The sequence below is a fragment of the Cygnus atratus genome, chromosome 1 (genome assembly GCF_013377495.2).
Source record: "Cygnus atratus isolate AKBS03 ecotype Queensland, Australia chromosome 1, CAtr_DNAZoo_HiC_assembly, whole genome shotgun sequence".
NCBI lineage: Eukaryota > Metazoa > Chordata > Aves > Anseriformes > Anatidae > Cygnus > Cygnus atratus.
This window is the reverse complement of record NC_066362.1, coordinates 79,040,458-79,062,334: the sequence shown is the minus strand read 5'-3', so window position 1 is coordinate 79,062,334 and position 21,877 is coordinate 79,040,458. Positions and strand designations below refer to the sequence as shown.

Sequence of the window (21,877 nt, the reverse complement as noted above, 5' to 3'; positions counted from 1 at the left end):
TTTTTTTTTTTTTCAAATACATATTCTACTTTTGTAAAACACATTTGTAGAATGTTACATTACATTAAAGAAGACAGGTCAGTGAAGCAAGCTTTCTTCAGGGTTTAAGCAGGTTAACAGGGTTCTATACTCTACATAGAGAAGTTAGGTTTGCTGTAGACACTTTTACTGAGTGTCAAGACAGAATTCCTCAGCCTTCAAGAAGTGTTTTGCATCAAATGTCCTGTAGAAATAAAACAAGATAATGGTACAGAACAGAAATATCCAAAAGGCCTTTTGTGCTGATCATTACACAATTAAAGTTAAAATTAAAGTGTTAAATAAAAGCACAGGGTCTCTGTACCCTGGGATGCTGAACTCAAAACTGAGATTCTGAAGCAAACTTTTACTTCTTGATCTTTAGCTTTGCCGGAGCATCAGTTTGCATTCAAAAGCATTGCTTGCAGAATTCCTGAGCACTACAGAAATGGTACATCTGAAATCATGTTTGAGGGGATGTCAGACTACCCCTCTGTCTACCAGAAAAGTTCCTGTACAGGTAACTAAGATTCTAACACCAGTTTCTTTTATACACCTTAAAAAACACAATCTCAGCTTTGCAGAACTGTAAGTGACTATACACCCGTTCAGGAGCCGGAGTAGAAGTACATATCTTAATTTCTCCCTGTTAATTTGCTTAATTTTCTGCATTTAGAGCCTGTCTTCCTTTGCCTATCTGGAGCTAAGTTTTTCAGGAACTTCTCTGGAGTTAGAGAATATCTGCTTACCAGCATGGGAAGAGAGGCCCATGTTTTTGAGATTCTACACTTTCCTCTAGAAGCCATTCTGCAGAGATAGTAGAAAGGGACTTTCTCTGCCCTTGCTCAGGACTATTGATGGAATAGACATCTGGAGGAGCCAGGGATGTGACAGAAAGAACAAAATAGCAGTTGTGTGCTACAGAGACCCTGAGGCAAAAACATGGATAATGGGGCAAAAACAGAAGTGTTTTTCTTCATGTCTTAGTAACACATAGCTCATCTCAATTTATGGCAATCTCTCTAATACATGAGGCTTATGCAGTGATACAGTCCATGTTCATCTGTACCTCTCAGTAAGATTTTCAAAGATCTATATAGGAAAAACTCTAATATACATCTGGCCTGGACCTACAGCTGAGCTTTTGCCAAGTTGACTTCATCAGCCTAGTACTTTTTGTAGGCAACCACTGCCAGAGGCATTTTCATGCTTTTTATGGATATAGCTACATTCCACAGGCAAAGCAGACTAAAAGAGTAAAATTCATTTTTGCCATGTGACAGATTCAGAGAGAGTCAAAGACTTGTGCCCATATGGTTGTGTTGATGGTGAGAGTAAGTAGTGCAGTCCCTGAATGGTTCTGCTATAAACCAATACATTTTTTGAGATAGATTCAGTCAAAATTTCTTAGATGAACTGGTGTAGCTTTTCCAGTCAGTCCATTCTAAAACCATTTATTTGATTTCTTTGCCACCTGTAGAATATGCACAGTTGACAGCAAGCAATTTAAACCAGTGAAAAGACAGAAAAGTGTTGGGGCAGGAATATAAATCTGAGTATTTGAAGAATGTGAATATTTGAAGAATAGAATTAGAAGGGGCATGGCACTCTTTTGTCGTTCATGCTTAGTTTGCACTAATCATTACACAATTAGTGCTTAGTTTGCACAATGGAGTTTCCTCCAGTCTAAACTAGTGTTAGAGGTGAGGTACAAGGACCACCAGGTTGAATTAGCTGGTAAATACATTGAACAGTCTGGACAATTTTAAGTACATACATTTCTTACACAGAAGACTCATGGGAAGGCATAAAGAAAATGATGTTTGTGAAGATGTTAAATGCAATTTATTCCAAGAAAAAGAAAAAGGGAAAAAAAAACTATCAAAGGGAGTATCTGCCCAGGAAAAGAAGTTATGCAAAGCATAAAAACAAAACAAAATAACAACAACAACAACAACAACAAAACTTGGAAAGCCACTGTTAAACAAGCAAACAAAAAAAAATCCTCTTTGGCATCAACTGTAGAGAAAAGCAACTAAGAAAAAATAAGATAATAAGCTTCTGTGTTCAATTACTTTAAAAATGCACTTGAATGAAATCAATTAGTATAATAATGAACTAAGTCAGAGAGCACTGTTCAATTAGCTCTAGAATTTAAGGGAGTTTATAATAGCAACACTTACAAATAAAGATTTGGTTGGGTTTATTGTTACAGAAAAGGGAGAAAAATGTTGTGAGTTAAATGACATTAAATAGAAGGGTCTGGTCAAACTGATCCAGATTAGTCCTTCACAGCAGTAAGACCTTAAAATTAGGTCACGGGGATGAAAGGAGAATTTGCTCTAAACTATTTCATACAAAGGCTATGTGACATATGGAACAAGTTACCCTAAAGAGTAACTAAAGCAAGGAGCTTCGATTTTTTTCAAGAGAGAAAACGAAAGGGAACTACATAAAGAAATTCCCAGCCAGAGAAGCATCAAAAGGAATACAATTCCTCTTTATATATTAATTCATTTATTAAGAGTAGCCAACCATTATCTGGAGTCTGAAGGGAAATTACAATGAGCGTTATTTGTTCTTTATTCCCCCTTCCTAGCTGTGTAGTTTGTAGGATTTTGTTTGTTTTGTTTTCATTAGAAAGGCTGCTATGTTGCCTTCCCAGAGCACAGAGGAAAAGAAGTAATAAAATGTTAATGGCTATGCATTTTTTTCAATATGCAATGTTTTAGAATTTTTATTCTTTTTATTCGCTATTGCTTTCACTGGAAGTTTTATGAGTGTGAATTTTTTTTAGTACAAAATGGACACTTTGCTTCTTTTTACATTTCTGGAAAAATGTCCCATTGTGAAACTGTTCACATGGCTTGGTCTTTGTAGAATACGACACTGGCAAGAATGTCATGAGACACTTTGTGATAGCATGATTGTTCCTATCTTGCTGTACTTGAGTTCCTTGAACAAATTCTTAACCAAAGTGGATGTTTGCCTGCTCTCAGATTCTGTCTCGTGCATTACAGACTGGGCTAAAGAGGTGGAGTACTTCTTTGATTATTATATATCAAGTGCTAACCTATAAAGTACTGCTCTAAGACAGATGCAAGAACTAAAATAAGTTAAAAAAAAAAAAGGCAGAAAAGATTTTCAAAATTGCAACTTCTCACCTTCAACCTGTACGAGAAAACAGATTTCAATCACAGCCTCAAAATGGATGAATTCATAGCAGTGAAGACTTATGTCACCTAACACAAAGACGCCTTAGCACAGATAAGGATGAGTATTTGCCTTCTTTGCGAAGAATTGCCTGGTAGGAAGAAGGCAGTGCAATTACAACATATTTTTGAGGGATGATACTTGCATTTTAAGGTATTTCTTTCATTAGAGTGTAGAGAAATCAGCCACCTTTCTTGCAATAATGTTATTTTCTTCTTCCCACATAGCTGTCGACCATCAGAACACACACACGTTTTCCATGAGTTTAGGGGAAATGAATCAATTTGGAGAAATGTAGATCTAGGTTTCAGCTTATTCATATAGAACACAGAAAAGAGGACAAGAAGGCCTTTCAGAACTTTCCATATGGTTCCTGCCTTCACTTTTCTAGAGATCTGACATGGAAAGGTCTTCTAAACACATAGTCATATTCTCTCCTAACTTACACGACAATAAATCTTAAGCAGCATCACTCAGGTCAGTAGAGTTATTTTAAGTCTGAACAAGCAACTTAAAACAGAATACACAGCATTTTTTTTTTTAATTCCTCCAATTTATTTGGAATCATGTTGATTATAAACATTAACACCTGACCCATTCCCTACTGGATTTCCTCATAACAGCTTACTACTACTGACATTAGCTTAATAGAAAACTGAGCCAGCTCAGACACTATGCCAGATTATGACCTCAGTTATATGCAACTGAGTCTACTACAGTCACTTGCTTTCTGCATGACTGAAAGCAGAATTTGGCCTCTGAGCTTTAATTTTTAAGAGTTGCATATACAAAATTGTCTTCAAATATAATGCTATTTAATAATTTAAAATAGATATTCTTTTCAATTTTACTTAATTTTTAGCAATCCCAAAATATCTCCTATCTTTCCTAAATAACTCTAACACAGTATTTTCCTTGTAAATCCTACCTCTGCACATGCATTTGAGTCCCATACTCCAGATGATTTGAGTCCATCGGTCTTGACCTGCCATGTTCTCCTCGGCTTTCCACTCAACTCTCTCTAGATTGAAGCTAAACTGAAAGCTTGAAATCACAGACTGTGCCCCCAGTATTTACAATAACAAGAGAGAGGCATTCATGACATGGTCAAGGAAGAAATTTCTGAGGCTTGATGTGCTTTCAACCCAGAGATGTAGGTTTACAGTGAGAAAATGGGAGCATGGGATAGAAAAGAGATTATGTGTATGTTTTTGCCTTTTTCTGGGAGGGTAAGGTATTTCCTGAGTATGTGTGGCCTTCCCATCAGTGTCAACCACAGGTAAAGTTGCCTTCCTTTGGGAAAAACATACAGCCCTTCTTGTAGCCCAGCAAACGTCTTTGTGTTCCCACTGTCAAGAAGGCCTAAGAACTTATTATCCCCTTCGCATCCAGTTATCTCAAAACATTGACTGACCTCTTACCTTTAGTAAAGAGTTTCTACATGTGTTTGCCTCCCCAAAGTTCCTAAGGATGTGATTGTTTTATTTTGTTTTTGCAGTGGGCTCCTTTCCATATTTTCTAGTAATGGACTGAGATCAGGTTAGGAGGATGCTGGCCTTTCACAGGTTTCAGTGAACATGGGTCCCCCAATTTCTAGCACTGGTAATATCCAGTATCATTTTAACATGGACCTTTAACTCTGAGTATATACAGAATATGTTTGCTGGGTTAAACTCACCACACATTGCCAGGGCCAGTAACTAGTCAGATAGGAGTACAAGAAAGAGGAATAAGTATCCCTCCCTCTCCCCTACAACTCAGCTCCCATGGCTGTTCAAGTTCAGCATGCTTATTGCAACTCTGCCTGCATTGAGGAGAGCAGGGGCTGCTCACCCAATACTCCCTGCTGGGAGGAAGTGGGTGGAGAAGGGGTGTTAAGATGACAGAAGTGCAAAGAGACCAAACTTCACCCCGTTCCCTTGCCTTGCTAGCCAAAGTAGCTGGCTGGGAGCATGGGAGAGTAAACTGCTCTGTGAAACAAGAAAAAAAGAAAAAAAAGAAAAAAAAAAAAGGATGAAGTAATTGACTTTTGTAGCAGAGCAAAGGGAGTGTGTGGTGGTGGAGGGAAGATAGACAGGAACTGTGACTCTGACACGATATATTCTGTACTCTGCTCCTGGGGAGATGCAGCTGTGCATCTCTCCTTGTATAGGCTACACTGTAAGGTTATACTGTCGTCCAAAGTAAGCATCCCTAATTCTCCCACTTCCTGAAGCACAACAACATTTGGCTCCTTTTTAATCAGGGATATCTACTGTGCAAATTGAAGTCTAGGACCAAGCTTTTTGTATATGCAAAATTAAAAATCTCTCCCTTGATTGATTTGTTGGTGCCTCGGGAAAACTACTGAACTGTTATGGCTGATTTGCATTGGCCTGCTTCTTTTTTAAGGCTGATTCCAAGTTATTTTTATTTCCTGAAGGCACTTGAAATCTTTGACATGATCCAGACTTAGACACCTTTGGCAATGTTTTCCAGATCGTTTACCCTGTATCCTCTTGCTTCCCAATTACCTCTGATTTCACTAGAGTAAGGACTGTTTCCCTTTGCTATCACTTCAATGGGAAGAAATATGACATAGAAGCGCTTCTCATTTTGGCCAGCTGATTCAACAGACTTTGTGTGAGGCAGAAAGGAGGTGATATGTATTGGGAAGAACCAAAAGGAAGAGGCTGGTTCAGCAAGTAGAACCAACCATAGCCTAAACCTCATGAGAAAAAGCTCTGAAACCCCACTCTTCTCACATGGCTTAGGACAAGTCACATAACCTGTCTGGGCTTCAGTTTCCAAACTGTAAAACTATGGTAAAAGCACTTGCTCATCAAAGCCATTCGTATTTATGAAAAAAAGCTTGATACTGCAGAATTGCCGTGCCTGCAATAAGACGGCCAAAAGCCTTCCCTTACCCTCAGTTAGAACTCACGCATACAGCATCCATTCTTGCAGTGGTGTTTATGCATTCAAGAATGATTTCTTGCCTCAGACAGCAATGAACACCTGATTCTTCATAAACGGAGTATGCTACTCCTCCATAGCTCCTATCTAACCTGTGAGTCAATTTTCCAGTGATGTAACTAATCCTTGTGGTGATCATACATCAAAAGTATTCTTTTATGAAATTTGTAAGGTGTGCATTAGATTAGAGGTGAAAAAAATTCTACTAAAAACATTACTTTTTCTGCTTTTTAGTTCCCATAACCTTAATGTTACTTTATTCCTGCCCTTCTACAGACAAAATGTTTCATAACTAGAATTTCTTCAGTAAGAAGTTGTTTTCTAAAAAAAACAACAAACAAACAAAAAAAACACCCTAGCTATTGCCTGTATAAGGATATAAGGAGAGGCAAGACCAATATTTAAGCCAGTTGCTGTACATCTCATTTGTCTCCTTTCCATGCCCAGTTTAAAACCTTGCTTTTCTATCAAATATCTGGAGATCAGATGCCTGGCAGCAGACAGTCTGTGCTAAAGTATTCCCAGTTCTAAAATTCCTCTTTCAAAGATTTTTGGCAAGAAGGAGGGGGGAGGGGAAGACATTTTGCATCAACGGCAAAATGGCATCTGGACTGAAAGATAAGAAAAACCAATGTGTTTTCCAAAGAAGAAAGCAGGTTTTAGAGGAGTTTTGGACCTGGCAGAGGTGTTTGTGTCAGCAAAATAGAACACAGATATCACACTTTGACTACAGAAGGGAGGCCTCAATTCTGCAAATTAGCAGACAGTTTGGTTGCAGTTTAGTAAAGCATTCAGCTATGGGATTAACATGGAAGCAATCACTGCATTTCAATAGGGCAACGCACAAACTTAAAAAACATACACTCAGCTAGACTGGGACCAGAATACTCACACCATTCTTGAGCACTAACCCCTAAATATAGTCAAACTCACTGCAGAGTGTTAACTGAGAGTTAAAATTAGAAAACTTCCATGTCTCGAGGAGAACTGCATACTGGAAATTTTATCCATATGAACATTGATGAACTAGGGGATTCATAAGTGAAGCTCCACTTCAGGCAAATTTTTACAAGGAAAAAAATGCAGAGCAGCTAGATTTACCGGAACAGTCTCTACCCTCAGGACAGACCTACTTGTAAACAATTTGCTATAGAGTAATGCCAATTAGTAGAATGACTTTTTCTCTAAATGGGCAATGGCTTTTTTAAAGATTCTGATGCAATGGGGAAAAACATTCATGGGCAAACATTATACTTGTAAACTTCCTTGTACAAGAAGGATTTGGTGGTCTCTATCTGGAAGCTGTTCAAGGAGAGCCATCAAGATTTCACAGGGTAAAATTATGCAAAGTTGTTGCAAGAGGTGATCTCACATATTAGACCAGTTAATGTAGCTTGACAGAGTAGACAAGCTTTTAGGCACACAAGCTATTTTTAATCTAGAGGCTTAAATTTTATGCAAAGAAAAAAACTTTTAATCTACAGTTCCCTGTATTTTATCAGAAATTAAGACTGTTTTTTCTGTGAGAACAACTTTAAAAATATTATTCTAGTCTGGTTACAAGCAAGCTATGACCATGAAAGAGATATTAATTATATAGTGCAGTACTCACTTCTCATTATGATCTGGAAACAAACACTTCAGTTGCATGCTACACGCCCATCTATAAGAAGGGTCGTAAGGAGGACCTGGAGAACTAAAGGCCTGTCAGCCTGACCTCAGTGCCAGGAAAGGTGATGGAACAGGTCATCTTGAATGCAATCATACAGCATGTGCAGGACATCCAGGGATCAGGCCCAGCCAGCATGGGTTCATGAAAGGCAAGTCCTGCCTCACCAACCTCATCTCCTTCTATGACTGGTTGACCTGCCTGGTAGATGAGGGAAAGGCAGTTGGTGTAGTCTACCTAGACTTTCAGCAGAGCATTTGACACTGTCTCCCACAGCATTTTCCTGGAGAATCCGGCAGCCCATAGCTTGGGACAGGTACACTCTTTGCTGGGTTAAAAACTGTCTGGACGGCCAGTCTAGAAAATGGTTGTGAATGGTATTAAATCCAGTGGGAGACTGGTTATCAGTGGTGTTCTGAATGGGTTGGTGTTGCGCCCATCCTCTTTAATATCTTTATTGATGACTTAGATGAGGGAATTGAGTGCACCCTCAGTAAATTTGCAGATGACAGCAAGTTGGGGAAGTGTCGATCTGCTGGAGGGTAGGAAGGCCCAGCAGAGGAACCTGAACAGGTTGGATCAATGGGCAATGGGGTGAGGATCAACATGACTAAGTGTCAGGTCCTGCACTTTAGTCACAACCACCGCATGCAATGCTACAGGCTTGGGGGAGAGTGGCTGGAAAGCTGTGCAGAGGAAAAGAATCTGAGCGTGTTGGTTGATGCTCCCCTGAACATGAGCCAGCAGTGTGCCCAGGTGGCCAAGAAGGCCGATGGCATCCTGGCTTGTATCAGGAACAGTGTAGCCAGCAGGACCAGGGAGGTGATCATCTCCCTGTACTCTGCTCAGGTGAGGCCACACCTTGAGTACTGTGTTCAGCTTTGGGCCCCTCAGTGCAAGAAAGACATTGAGACCCTGGAGCATGTCTAGAGAAAGACTACGAAGCTGGTGAAGGGCCTGGAACACAAGTCCTATGAGGAGCAGCTGAGGGAACTGGGGTTGTTTAGTCTGGAGAAGAGGAGGCTCGGGGGAGACCTTATTGTTCTCTACAACTACCTGCAAGGAAGGTGTTGGGAGCTGGGGGTCAGCCTCTTCTCACAGATAACTAGTGATAGGACTAGAGGGAATGGCCTCAAGTTGTGCCAGGGGAAGTTCAGGTTGGAAATTAGTAGAAATTTCTTCTCAGAAAGAGTAGATAGGCATTGGAACGGGTTGCCCAGGGAAGTGGTGGAGTCACCATCCCTGGGTTTAAGGAGAAGTTGGATGTGGTACTTAGGGACATGGTTTAGTGGGTGATATTGGTGGTAGGTGGATGGTTGGATCAGATGATCTTGGAGGTCTTTTCCAACCTTTATGATTATATGATTCTGATTCTACATGTATAATAGAACAAGGATCAGACAGCAACTGTCTGTAGCCACATTGTCATTCCCAGCACCCCTTACTGTGCAAAAGCTTAGTCCAATTCATGCCGAATTCAATAAGTTCTTATTGGTGGTTTTAAATATTTGGATTAGGCCTGGACTCCTGTCCTTAAGAACTCCTGCCTTCACAACATCTGCAACAAAAATTTTGCACCTGCATATCTAGCAAGACTTTCTGTTTGGAGGTTTGTGAACCTTTGAGGAACAGAGAGAGGTGATTCAGTAAGTGAACTTTGATTCATGAAGTGGCCAAGGATGTATTTCTGTACAGCTTCAAAGCAACCAGGAGTCATGGGATTTTGCAAAGCAAGCACAGGTGAAGTTTTGGATAAAATGAAATGGGGCTTCCCCACCAAGTCTCTTGTGCAATGGCTTGCCCCAGTCCCAGTCCCATGAAGAGCACCCATGGTGGCAGTGCATTACATGCAGCAGTGCAGCAAGGCTCATATTCAGTGCTTGGGAGAAGCGCTTGAGCAGCAGTGCTGTTTCTTCTAAGTAAAAAGTACCTAGCAGATTTGAATGGACCTTGAAAGGTCCAGTTGCCCCAGTAGTTTTCCTGCTCTCAAGGCAAACGTGCACTCAAGGGTCACAGAAGAGCTGTCATAAAACAGGTGAGATGCGCTCTCTCTCTCTCTCTCTCTCTCTCTCTCTCAACCTAAAAAAGCATCTCAGGTTCTATTCATGAATTTTTATTCAAACTAAATAAAAGGTCATTTTACTTCTAACTATCATTTCCTATATCTCTTTTGCCTTTTGGATATGAGCTCTGCCTGTACCCATAAAAAAGGTTTAGGGATCTGGAACTTCTCATATTGAGGGTCTAACATTTTTGGAGCTGTACCCTTGTTTTCTCCTGCTTGCTTTATTGATTTAACCATTTTCCTTACTTCATAAAAGAAAAAAATAAATCAGAAAATATTTTAAAAGATGGAAGAGGAAGGTTTCAGCTTAAGAAAAAACAAAAAACAAAACAAAAAAAAACACTTTTGTTTTCGATGTAAAATCCAGCAAAACATTGATTTTGAATTCAGTTTGAAAAAGTTTTGCTCCTGAGTTTCTCAACATCAGAAAATCCAATCTAAAATATATATATAACTTTGAAAATCTCTCAATATTCTTGAAAAAATAATTTTAAATTTAAATGATTTGCCTAGTTGGAATGTAAATGTAAAAACACCTGAGATATTTTTCTACCTCACATCCTACTTGTGGGGTCTCTAGAAAGACACTTTTTTATAGTCTAGCAGAAGAGGGGAAAAATTCTGATAATCTGAGATGTTTCCCTTTCTTCTTCAGCCACCAAATTGGACAAACCCCATCTCTGGCATTTAAAAATAGAACAATGAGAGAAATCTATTGTAAATGTGGACCGCCTCACATTAACCCTTTCCATGCCTTCCTTTTCCCTTTCCAGGAGCATACACCAAAATATAATCATGCAATGTTATGAGGCCAGATTTGAACCTCTCAGAACTATGGGGAGGTGAAAGGCATGATCCTCATCTGGAAGACTGCTCTCAATTTTAGTTACAAAGAGCTTAATTCCTCAAAGCATCTCTCTGACAAAAGTAGGAGGTACAGGAACTGTTGCCTGACTTTAATACAGAACAGTTAATCAACCCTGGTTGAGCCAAAGTAGGTCCAGGTTGACTTGAAAGGTTAATGAATCTTCAAACTTTTTTTTTTTTTAAAAAAAGAGACTTAGATGGAATTTCAGGGCTGTAGCGAAACATGAAACCAAGCCTCTTTGGTGTGGCTTTGGGCTTGTTATAAACATCTTGCAGAGTTTGAGAACTGCTTTTGATGATTAGCCTAACTTCCCTTTCCTCAGTATAATCCCATTTTTCCTGATTGCACTCCTTTGCCCCACCCTAGAGTGAATGCTCGCTTTCACCAATGCTTAAACTTTCCAGATCTTTGCACTGGGTTTGCTATCATGCCCTTTTTGTCAGCTCATAGCAAAGACTTGCATGTTCAAGGCAATTTCCTCAAAGGTCAAGTTATACAATCTTTCTAGTCACTTTTCCTGCTCTTTATTTATTTATTTATTTATATAATTATTTATTTATTTTGATTATTCCTGGATCTGATCAGATATTGTTCCTTCCTAAATTTATTTTCCCCTGATTACTTTGCCAGTGTACAAATTTGTAATTTCTAATTTGACTTTCATGTTATAATTTCTTGCCAATGTTTTATATCTCCATCTCCCAAGCAGAAACTGTATTTCTCTTTGCTCACTGCTGTTCGTATGCCCTCCCAATTCAGCTGCAAATTTAATTTGTTTACAGCTTGGCCTTGCTGCTATTAACAATCAGTAATGAAAAGACTTTATCAGCCTATATTATCCACCACCATGATTCAGTTCTGGTGCTTTCTATTTTTTTTCAAATGACTTCTAAAAAAAAAAAAATCTTCTGTGTTTGCAAAATTAGTACCAGTCTAGTCAAGTCATTGGAATTTATTGATTTAACTAAGGATTTGACCTTTAGATTTCTTGTTACTTTGGACAGTTTTCAGAGCTACACAGTGAATAATTCATAGAAATACTTTTGCAGAAATTGTTTACCCCAACTACAGCTTTAATTCGTTGTCATGACTAAGATGTGGCTGATTGCTCTTCTCAGATGACATTGCTTTTGTTTCGTTGCATTTCATGCTTGTCATCTATCAACCAAACTCCCATACAACATTCCAGATGGGCTTTCCTAATCCAGGCAGCGCAACATGAAAACACATGGTCTGTTTCCCAACTTGCAGCAGGATACCTGTATGACCTTGCAAGCAACTTTTGACTTCTTTGTTTCCAGTCCCTTAAAAATGGGAACGAGCACCCTTTCTACTTTGTCTGTATGAACCAAGATAAATGCTTTCAGAGTGCTCAAATATCAGTGTCATGAGAATGGTAAAAGAAAACAGGATGATTTACACTTAGAACATTTATGGAAATATATTTGTTAAGATGCCTCATTACTCTCAAAACAGACAGGCATCTCCCACATAGTGTGCAGGGATTATACTACAATGCTGTCATGCTTTGTGTAGAGAGAGGAAATCTTTAGTTGTGCTGTCTTAGCAGGGCAAAAACAGCCAGCTCTTTGAGGGAGAAAGCAAAGGATGTCAGAGTATATATATAGGGTAACAAAACACCGATATCATTCCATGGGGTTCCTTATTTTGCAGATGTAGAAAGTCATGAACAAAGATTTTGACTTGACTAACCTTTCCAATAAATCAGAGGAATCAGGATTCCAGCTTCCTAAACTGTTGCCCTAACTTTCTCAATACACAGAATTACTCAGCAGGTTAATGAAAAAGTATACTGTGGCAGTCTGGGCAGAGATAGACACGTATAAGCAGTATGTCAGAAAAATATCAGTGAGGAAAGAAATTAAAATAGACAAAGACCTAACTTAGCCTGAGGAAAAGTCTTCCTGCTTCTGTAGTCAATCACAGACTTGGAGGTGTAGCTAGTGCAGTTGATACTGTACCAGACATTAGTAATAGTCAAATCTCTTGATGGGATTGCTAGAGGATGCTGGGGGGTGTCAAAAGCCTCTGGGAAGTCTTGAATGCCCTGAACTCCAGACTATGTCAGTGGCGGGGAAAGAAGGTACAGGGCCAACACCTAATAACATTGCACAAGGTGTGAGAAGCGGCTGTTGTTCCAAATAAAATGAGGTAAGCACTGAAGAACTGCTCCTGACCTTTCTCTTGGAAGTGGGCAGGTACATGTGAAGTGATCACATTTTGATTTCCTAAAAGATACGTTTGTGGAAAGTTCACATGTGGACACACATGCCATTGCAATCAGATGTATCTGAAATGAGCCAAGATTGTTGCAGTTCTACACAGTGCCTTTCACTGTTCAGAAACCAGTTTACCCCTCACAGCAAGACTTATTATCACAAAACTGTCCCTCAGAAAGCTGTCACCAGTTGGGTAAGCTTTCTGTAATAACTGTTGGGTCATGGTCACAACTTTAATCATAAATCATAAATCATAAATAGCAATGTATATTTATTCAAAATGCCGTTGAATTTTCATACTTGGGTGTACAACTGTCTTGCTATTTAAAGAGGAAATGTCAGTGACTCAGTAGACTGCACTCCATTTCCATAAGAGATTAGGTCTATACCTTTCACTGAAGTTTACTGGGGCTCAGTGCTCAGATGTGTCCTCTCTTGAAAATGGCCCTGAGTACTGAATGATTAAAAGCAACTGACCTGCTGTGGGGCTGTAAGAAACTATGGTCCTTCTTCCTCAGATATGGTGTGCTTCCCCATTTCCCAGCCCACCTGCAAGAGGAATGCATTGTCTTCAAATTCTTTCACTGTAGCTTATAGTTTGGTTGGCCCTGAGGATGGGAGGGTTAACATTAAAAGCTGCCATAACACAGCCCCACTTGATTTTGTCTCTGAATTCTTAGGCATCTTAATGGGTCTGGCTCTTGTGAAAGCTTTAGCTTGAAACTGTACGTGTTGAAATTTCTCTGTCTTGAGAAGTGGAAATGTTCAGGAGGGTCATAACATCTCTTGGAGCACTCACCACTCCACAGCAATCTACCTTAATAAATCCTTCTACAGGCACATATTGTACAATAGTCAATTACTATTCTGAAATATGGGGCAAAATTTAATGCACAATTATTTCATATTCCACCTCCTGTCATCTGAATATTCATAACACAGTGATGTTTTTCATTCTGTACATTTTCACTGTTTCCTGAAGAACAGAAGGAAAGGACTGCATTTCTTCTCAACAAAGCTATTAGGATGAGGGACTCAACAGGGCACTCTGCTACTAGTTGCTTTCTGTGAGTTTGTGAAAACAGTGCTTAGCAAGCAATGAGAATAATTACACTGTCATCTTTGGCAAAAGCCTGAATAAGCTGTCAGCCACCACAAATGATCATTAGTTGCTTAGTCTGAAGAACAAAAGCTGCTTTTAAAATTTTCAGAAAGTGCCAAGTGCTTCAAGCTTACTTACATAAATCAGATTGCATTCAATGCTGAATGCAGAATTCACCAGTCACTTTTGCTTCTATTCCAGATCCTCTCAGCAATGACTTAAAAGTAAATACTTAGGCAGTGTCTCACAGTACTAGGATTTCATTATTTTCACAGCACATATTAAATGACATTCTGCTTTTCAGCTGTGTAGACTGTTCAGAGACTGATCAAAATAAATCATTACAGATTTTTTTTTTTAATTACCACAAAACAAAACAAAACAAAGCTTCCCAACAGTATGCAAAGCATTTGGTCTGAAAAGAGTGGAAAGTGATTTGCCAGAGTCTATTGGGGATTTCATTTCTTAATGGAAACAATAGGTAAGTTTATTTACTTCTCCTAAATTTAGACCTTCCTTGAGACACCTAGATTAGATAACAATAATACCCTGCCAACACCACAGGAGTATAAACCATTAAAATAGAGTAAGCTACACTAAGCAATGCTTGCAGTGCATCAGATTTTCTTTTCCATAGTGTTTGTTTTTAACTGCTGTGCCATGAATGCCAGCAATCTGTAAGTCAAACCTGATTAGTGCATTAACAGCTTGCTCTGTACTAAAAGGAGCTGGTAGCTTTCCCACCATACCATAGTATGTGCTCCCATAAATCCTCTAGACCATTCATAACACCTAATCATCACTTAGTTCTAATCCTAGTTTCTTTAAGGATCTTCTTTGCTCTTGATGACAAGTTTACAATCACTTTTGAAACCTGGGCTAGTATGTCTGAGTAAGGGGGCACTGACGCCGTGCAAAGTGACCAACTTGAAGAGACTAGTAATTTCCTACCTTGATGTCTAATACTTTTCCAAATTTCACATCACAGAGTGTTTTCTGACCACATTTAATAGCTGCTTTGAGAATCATGTACCCTCTACCCCCCCATCTTTTTTAATCATCTCTAGCAAGAGTTCAGCAGTAGCTTGAAGCATCAAAGGTATACCCCAAATATCCAGAAAGCTATACAGAATAACATAGCGTGAAAGCAAACATGATCCAAAGCTTCTCAGCAACTCAGGAAAAATAGCTTCCTGGAGTGTGACAGCAACTCTTCCCAAACTCCCAATACGTGGAATAGAAAAGGAATTGGAAGACATGGGAGGCTATAGGCACAGAGTGAGTCAAGTTATGTACCATTATGTTTAGCCACTATTGAGTTCCCAGACAAATGATGAGTCAAGTTATGTACCATTATGTTCAGCCACTATTGAGTTCCCAGACAAATGATGAGTTTTCCATAAACTGGTAGGTCAACAAGGGATACATTTTGATGTAAATCCAGAAAAGGTAATAGATCAATTCTTCTGGATCCCCACTGAGATGTCTAAATTCTTCTACAATCACACAATATCTAGGCCAGGTGTGCAGTAGATAATGCACAGTAAGGTAATTATACTGGTGTAAGTGGGTATGTGGTTATATCGGATATATACTGATGATCCACTTAAATCACGCACTATGATACACCTTACTGTTAAGTAGACCGTATGTCACAGCTGACCTGACAGCTTACGAACACAGAAGCTAAGGTCAGGTACTCTAGCACAATCAAGTATCAGGCAGAAAGCAATGGGAAGCACTCACTAATTAGGATCTTATCTATTTGTATCCAATAACACTACTTAATCTGTTACTTAACTATGGATTGTGCTATTGGGCTGAGCTCTTATTCAGATGTCAACATGGAAATGCTTGCCTATGCCTATTTGGGGCCCAGACTCTAAAATTAGTAATCTGTTCTGCACTTCTTGTAGTAGTTTAAATAGTATTGTGTCCATTTCTAGGACTATTCATTACACTTACTTGACTGTAAACAGTCTATGAAGACACCTAAAATGAACCTTTTCAGGGATTTACATACAGAACACTTAAAGAACATTGAAGAACAATAAAAATATCTCAAAATATTCATCAATAGAAAATATTTGGTAGAAAACATTTGGCTTGAACAAAATATAGCTTTCTACCTGAAATGAGTCAGTTTAATTTCAATAATAATAATAATGAGAAAACTGGAAAAAAAAATAAAATGATGTGAAGGTCTAAATTCTTGGGGGATTTTTATACCATTCACCAAATGGTTAAAGAAAGAACTATATTTCATGTGCTGTAGTAGCTTCTGCTGATGTTCATACAAGTCTAAGTTCCAGGAGCTGGGCAGTTAAGTCAGTCTTCTTTTAGGTGGGATACCTCAGTTGAAATCTTGCCTCTGAATGCAATTCTCGTCTGTAGATAACTTACTTCCTGGATGATAATGAGTAAGCACTGTTTCTGTTTTGTGAATTGCATTGCGTATATTTTGAAACATGCCCAGAAACATCAGAATGGTTTGCTTTGCAAATAAGAAAACATAAACACTTTATGTTTTCCATTTTTCTCTCCTTGTTACCACTTCATTTTTTTTTAACAACAAAAAGTAGCAATTTGCAAATTATTATCAATTTACGCACAAATTTCTGTTTAGGCCAAAGAGTCATTTATCAAAAGTAATATTGCCCAGCCCTACAAACCGATACACTTTTAAGGTACAAAGCTCAAACAAACCCAAAGTCATAAACCAGCTGCAGTTTCCCAGTACTGTCCATTTTTTCTAGCCAGAGTAGTGCCTACAGTATATTCTGAAGTGCTAGATTTCAAGGGCAATCTAATTTAAATATATGGACTGGAATTTCTGAACACACCTCTTATTTTCATAGCTAAATATACGTCCTAGGTGAACTGTCTCAGAGTAACCCCCTGAAAACTGTAATCTCTTTTACCCAATGTTTGCATTTTCTTTCCAAATTTTGCACACCAAAACATTTCAAAAAAACTGCAAAGATTGGTTCTGAAACATTTTAACTTTTGCAGTAAATAATCTGCCAAGACTACATTAAACTACAAGTTAAATTTTGGAGTACTTCAACACCCCTCCCACCAAATCACCATTTTACTTCAGGTTAAGCAAAATATTTTTAAACATTTTTTCCATTGACATGGTTTTGCCATGGACAAGAAAAAATAAAAACACAAAAACACGAAACAGTTTATTTGAACTGCTTTAATTATGAAGTCCCTGACCCTTTCTTTTTGTGTTTATCATGATATTAAAGAGAGTCTGCAGGAACTCCAGTCTTACTTTTCCCACCTCATCACCTGCCCCAACTTGTGTATTTTGCTAGTGCCACTTAGTTTTGAAACTAAGCAGACCAGTGATTACATGCAGCTGCATGCTGGCATGAATAATGCTTTCAGCTTTTCAGCTGAGTGTTGTCAGAGCTTTGCTCACCATTCTATGGGCTTGTGTCATACTTTGTGTAGGTTAGCTTCTGAGTACTGTAAGAAATCTGCTGAATGACGTGTTTTAAAATATTTTTACTATTTTATAAAGAGAATAATTTAATGAGGGAAAACCAAATTGCACAGGAAGAGGTCTTTTTTTTTTTTTTTTTCATCTCTTTCTTGGCTCTGAGAACCATCTACACTAAGTTACTAAGTTAGTATTTATTTAGGTATGACAGTAACTGTATGGTAACTGAAATCTTAGTTTTTTTTTTCAAAGCATAACTTTGCTGCAAGCAACAGTCTAGATTTAGGTGAACTCATACTGTGACAAACTGAGAATGGAGAAAACACATTTCTTGTCCATAAAAGGACAGATCACACATCCACAGAGGGTAGCTCTGATTTTGCTGCAGTTCTAAACTACGAAGTGGGGACTCACTGTTGCTGAAAGAAGTTTTGCTTAGAGCTGATAGAGGATTTTCCAGTAAAACATTTTTTTTCCTTTTTGCCTTCTTAAACAGAAAATGGTGATTTGTTGAAGTGGAATATTTTCTGTTTAAGAAGTCTGATTTCTCTGCAATTTCATCTGGGAAAACACAAAGTACCCAAAATGTTGCCAGCAGGCCAATGGAGGTGAACCTTCACCTCAACTCAGTACCAGTACTGAGGCCACATCTGGAGTGGTGTGTCCAGTTCTGGGCTCCCCAGTACAGAAGACATGGATATACTGGAACAAGTCCACAAAGATGATTAAGGGAGGAGAGGCTGGCTGAGAGATCTGGGACTGTTCATCTAGTAGGAGAAAAACTCAGAGGAATCTAACCAAATCTAACCAAATACCTGATAGGTTGGAGTAGAGAAGATGGAGCCAGACTCCATTACAGGCGTTCCATGAAAGGACAAGAGGCAATGGGTACAGACTGAAGTATATGAAATATTACTGAAACATAAGACGCTTTTTGTTTTGTTTTGTTTTACTGTGAGGATGATCAAACACTGGAACAAGTTGCCTAGAGGGGTTTTGGAGTGTTCATCCATAAAGATATTCAAAAAATGACTGGACATAGCCCCATGCAAGCTACTTTAGCTGACCCTGGTTTGAGCAAGAGGATAGAACTAGATGACCTCCTGCAGATTCTTACAACTCCAGCTGTTCCACAATTTTGTAACTCTGTGCCTTCATTCCAGAGTACTAGCAGCTTGACTCATGGTGGACTTGTTTGCAGAGTAGGAGAACCAAGTTCAAGACTGTTTTGAGTCACATGATACCATCCAGGGCTTCCCACATGGTATGAGAGTGCTGTAACATGAGTTTAATATTTTCTTCTTCAATCCACTGCTTGTGCAACAATTCCAATAAAACTGGTGTGTTTCAAAGTAAATGTTTTGCTTCCATGATTTGGTATTTTACAATAAATATTAGTTTCATTTAAATGCAAGTGCAAATACACAAGGGAAAAAATAATAATAAAAAAAACTCCTTAGACAAATGTTCACAGTTCTTAACTACACAAACAGTATGCAAACAGTATGACAGAAGGATTGAAATGTCTGGATAGAAATGTCCAAAGAGCTTCTAGAAGATACTCAGAGGCTAGAATTAGAAGGACACTACAGGAATCCATATAGAGCAGAGCATGACAAAGTACATTACAGAGAAAAAGCAGCCTTTTAGATCTACAGTTTTCAAAATCTTGTCTTGAGTTCATTTGATATGTATATTTATTTATTTATTTATTTGTTTGTTTATTGGGGGAGGGGGCTGTGCTCCTTCTGTCCATGAATATTTCTACAGTCAGTTTCACTCCAGTTCATAAAGATGTAATGAAGAAACTTCATTAAAAACAAGAATAACAAACAGGTCCCAGCCCTGGAAACAGCCACAACAAAATGTTCTGTGGATCTATCTGAACTTCCCACTTGTATTACAAATCCTAACCATTGCTTTCTGAAGTTCAAAGTATAAGAAACACCATTTTGCTGCTAGACTGTGTCCTCTTTCCTCAAGAATACTTTTCCGTATGAGAGAAAAAGAGCACTGTTGAAACACTGTGTTATTTCTCGGTGTATGATGATGCTCTTAAGGTAAAGTTAAACACGTTTGATGAACAGAAATTTGATCGATCCATGACATTTCAACACATATAAATTGTGGCCACTTAACAAAGTCAGAACTTCGTTTATACCAGTAGAAACTCTCTTACTCTGCCTAATCTCCTTGCAATTTTGAAACTAAACCACTCAGCAGAATAGACTCTGGAAAAGTGACTTGGCCTCTATCCACTGATAAGAGTAGCTACCTAACACTGTAGGGAAGGGAACTAACTGAAATATCTGCCACTGTACAAACAATGAATAAAAGTGAGATCATACTAAAGAGTGCAAGAGAGATTGATTAAATCCTGAAAAAAAAAATGATTAAATGGTCATATTCATTATAAAATAAAATGAAATAGTATCTTGAAAGAAACACATAGCTTATCTGTATCTATAAATTGCATAAGATGTAAAACATGTTAAAACAAATCAGAATTTTCATGTTTACAAAGCCTAGTAAACATTATTTAATTGCTTTTATATTGACTTTCTTTTTCTTTGCAGATCTTACAGGTGAACAAGGTGATGTCCATCTTGTTTTATGTGATATTTCTTTCTTATCTTCGTGGCATCCAGTCTACCAACATGGATCAAAGGAGTTTGCCAGAAGATTCAATAAATTCTCTCATTATAAAACTCATTCAGGCAGACATTTTGAAAAACAAGCTTTCTAAGCAGATAGTAGATATAAAGGAAAACTATCAAAACACAGTGAAGAAAGTAGAGACTCAGCAGGACGTGGATGGAGATGAAAATGTGAAATCTGACTTCCAGCCAGTTATCTCAATGGATACAGATCTCCTAAGGCAGCAGAGACGCTACAACTCTCCCCGAGTCCTCTTGAGTGACAACACACCGCTGGAACCACCACCGCTGTACCTCATGGAGGATTATATTGGAAATTCAGTGGTGATGAACAGAACCTCTCGGAGGAAAAGATATGCGGAGCACAAGAGCCATCGAGGGGAATACTCCGTTTGTGACAGTGAAAGCTTATGGGTCACGGACAAATCATCTGCTATCGACATTAGAGGACACCAGGTAACTGTGCTGGGAGAAATTAAAACAGGCAACTCTCCAGTTAAGCAATACTTTTATGAAACAAGGTGTAAAGAAGCCAAGCCTGTTAAAAATGGCTGCCGAGGCATTGATGACAAGCACTGGAACTCTCAATGCAAGACATCCCAAACATATGTTAGGGCACTGACTTCAGAAAACAATAAACTTGTAGGCTGGAGATGGATAAGAATAGACACCTCCTGTGTGTGCGCCTTGTCAAGAAAAATAGGAAGAACATAAATCTGCAACTCTTTGATATATAAATTATTACTTTAAATTATATGATATGCATGTAGCATATAAATGTTTATATTGTTTTATATATTATAAGTTGACCTTATTTATTAAACTTCAGCAGATCTACAGTATATAAGCTTTCTCTCCCAATAAACAAGAGTAAAAGGTATGTGCCTCTGCTGTGGGCAACTCCGGATTTTTTTAGACTATGTTTGTGACACTGCTTGTTGGCAGCATACCGTAACCTGACTGTAAATTATGTGTAAAATCAGTATTCTTCATTCAGTATTGTCAAGCCAGTGACTATCATTTAGTAAACTTGTTAAAAATCAGATCAATGTCAAGAGTTGTGTACGTATTTATATCCCTTGCTCTATACATTCACGTTTAATTGGATGCAGTGTTGACTCCTCACTGCCAAAATGAAAAGGAACCAAAATATGTGTTGTAGCCTGCAGCTGATGTCAATGTCAAAGGCATCAAGTAGCTGTAAAATACAATTTCTGTGTGTTATGCCAGTTTTGCCAATGAAATGACCATTTTCCCGCCATTAGCATTTCAGAATAAATGCTAACAGTCCAGTAACTGTCCTTTACATTTTTGAAGCACATTTGTTTTGCAACTGTTTCTAATGCTGCCAGTTAGAAACAACATTAAAAAAAAAAAAATTAAAAAATATTCGTAACTAAGTTATTGAAGCCAAGAACCGATCTAAACTGATCATTAATGTAATACATAAAATATGATTTCTTCAGAATATAGTTTTTATTGTGATTGACCTCTTCCTCCTCACACTAATCTATTATTTTCAGCTTGAATTGTTACATCATTTCTCTCTGTTTTAATTTTTAAATTAGAAAAAAAGCTGGTGCTGTCTTAACATTAAAAGAGCCCTTGGCTAAAGAATTTTAGCAAAGATATGATATTA

The 21,877-nt window shown here is 38.3% G+C and overlaps 1 protein-coding gene across 1 annotated transcript in view; it reads left to right on the top strand.

Annotated features, from left to right (window-relative positions):
- Window positions 1-20,952, top strand: part of NTF3 (neurotrophin 3) — a 57,525-nt gene extending 36,573 nt beyond the window's left edge. The window contains exon 2 of the mRNA XM_035540561.2: window positions 20,158-20,952. Coding sequence (XP_035396454.2) covers window positions 20,158-20,952 — 795 coding nt within the window. The remainder of the gene's footprint in view (window positions 1-20,157) is intronic.
- Window positions 20,953-21,877: the final 925 nt, after the last annotated feature.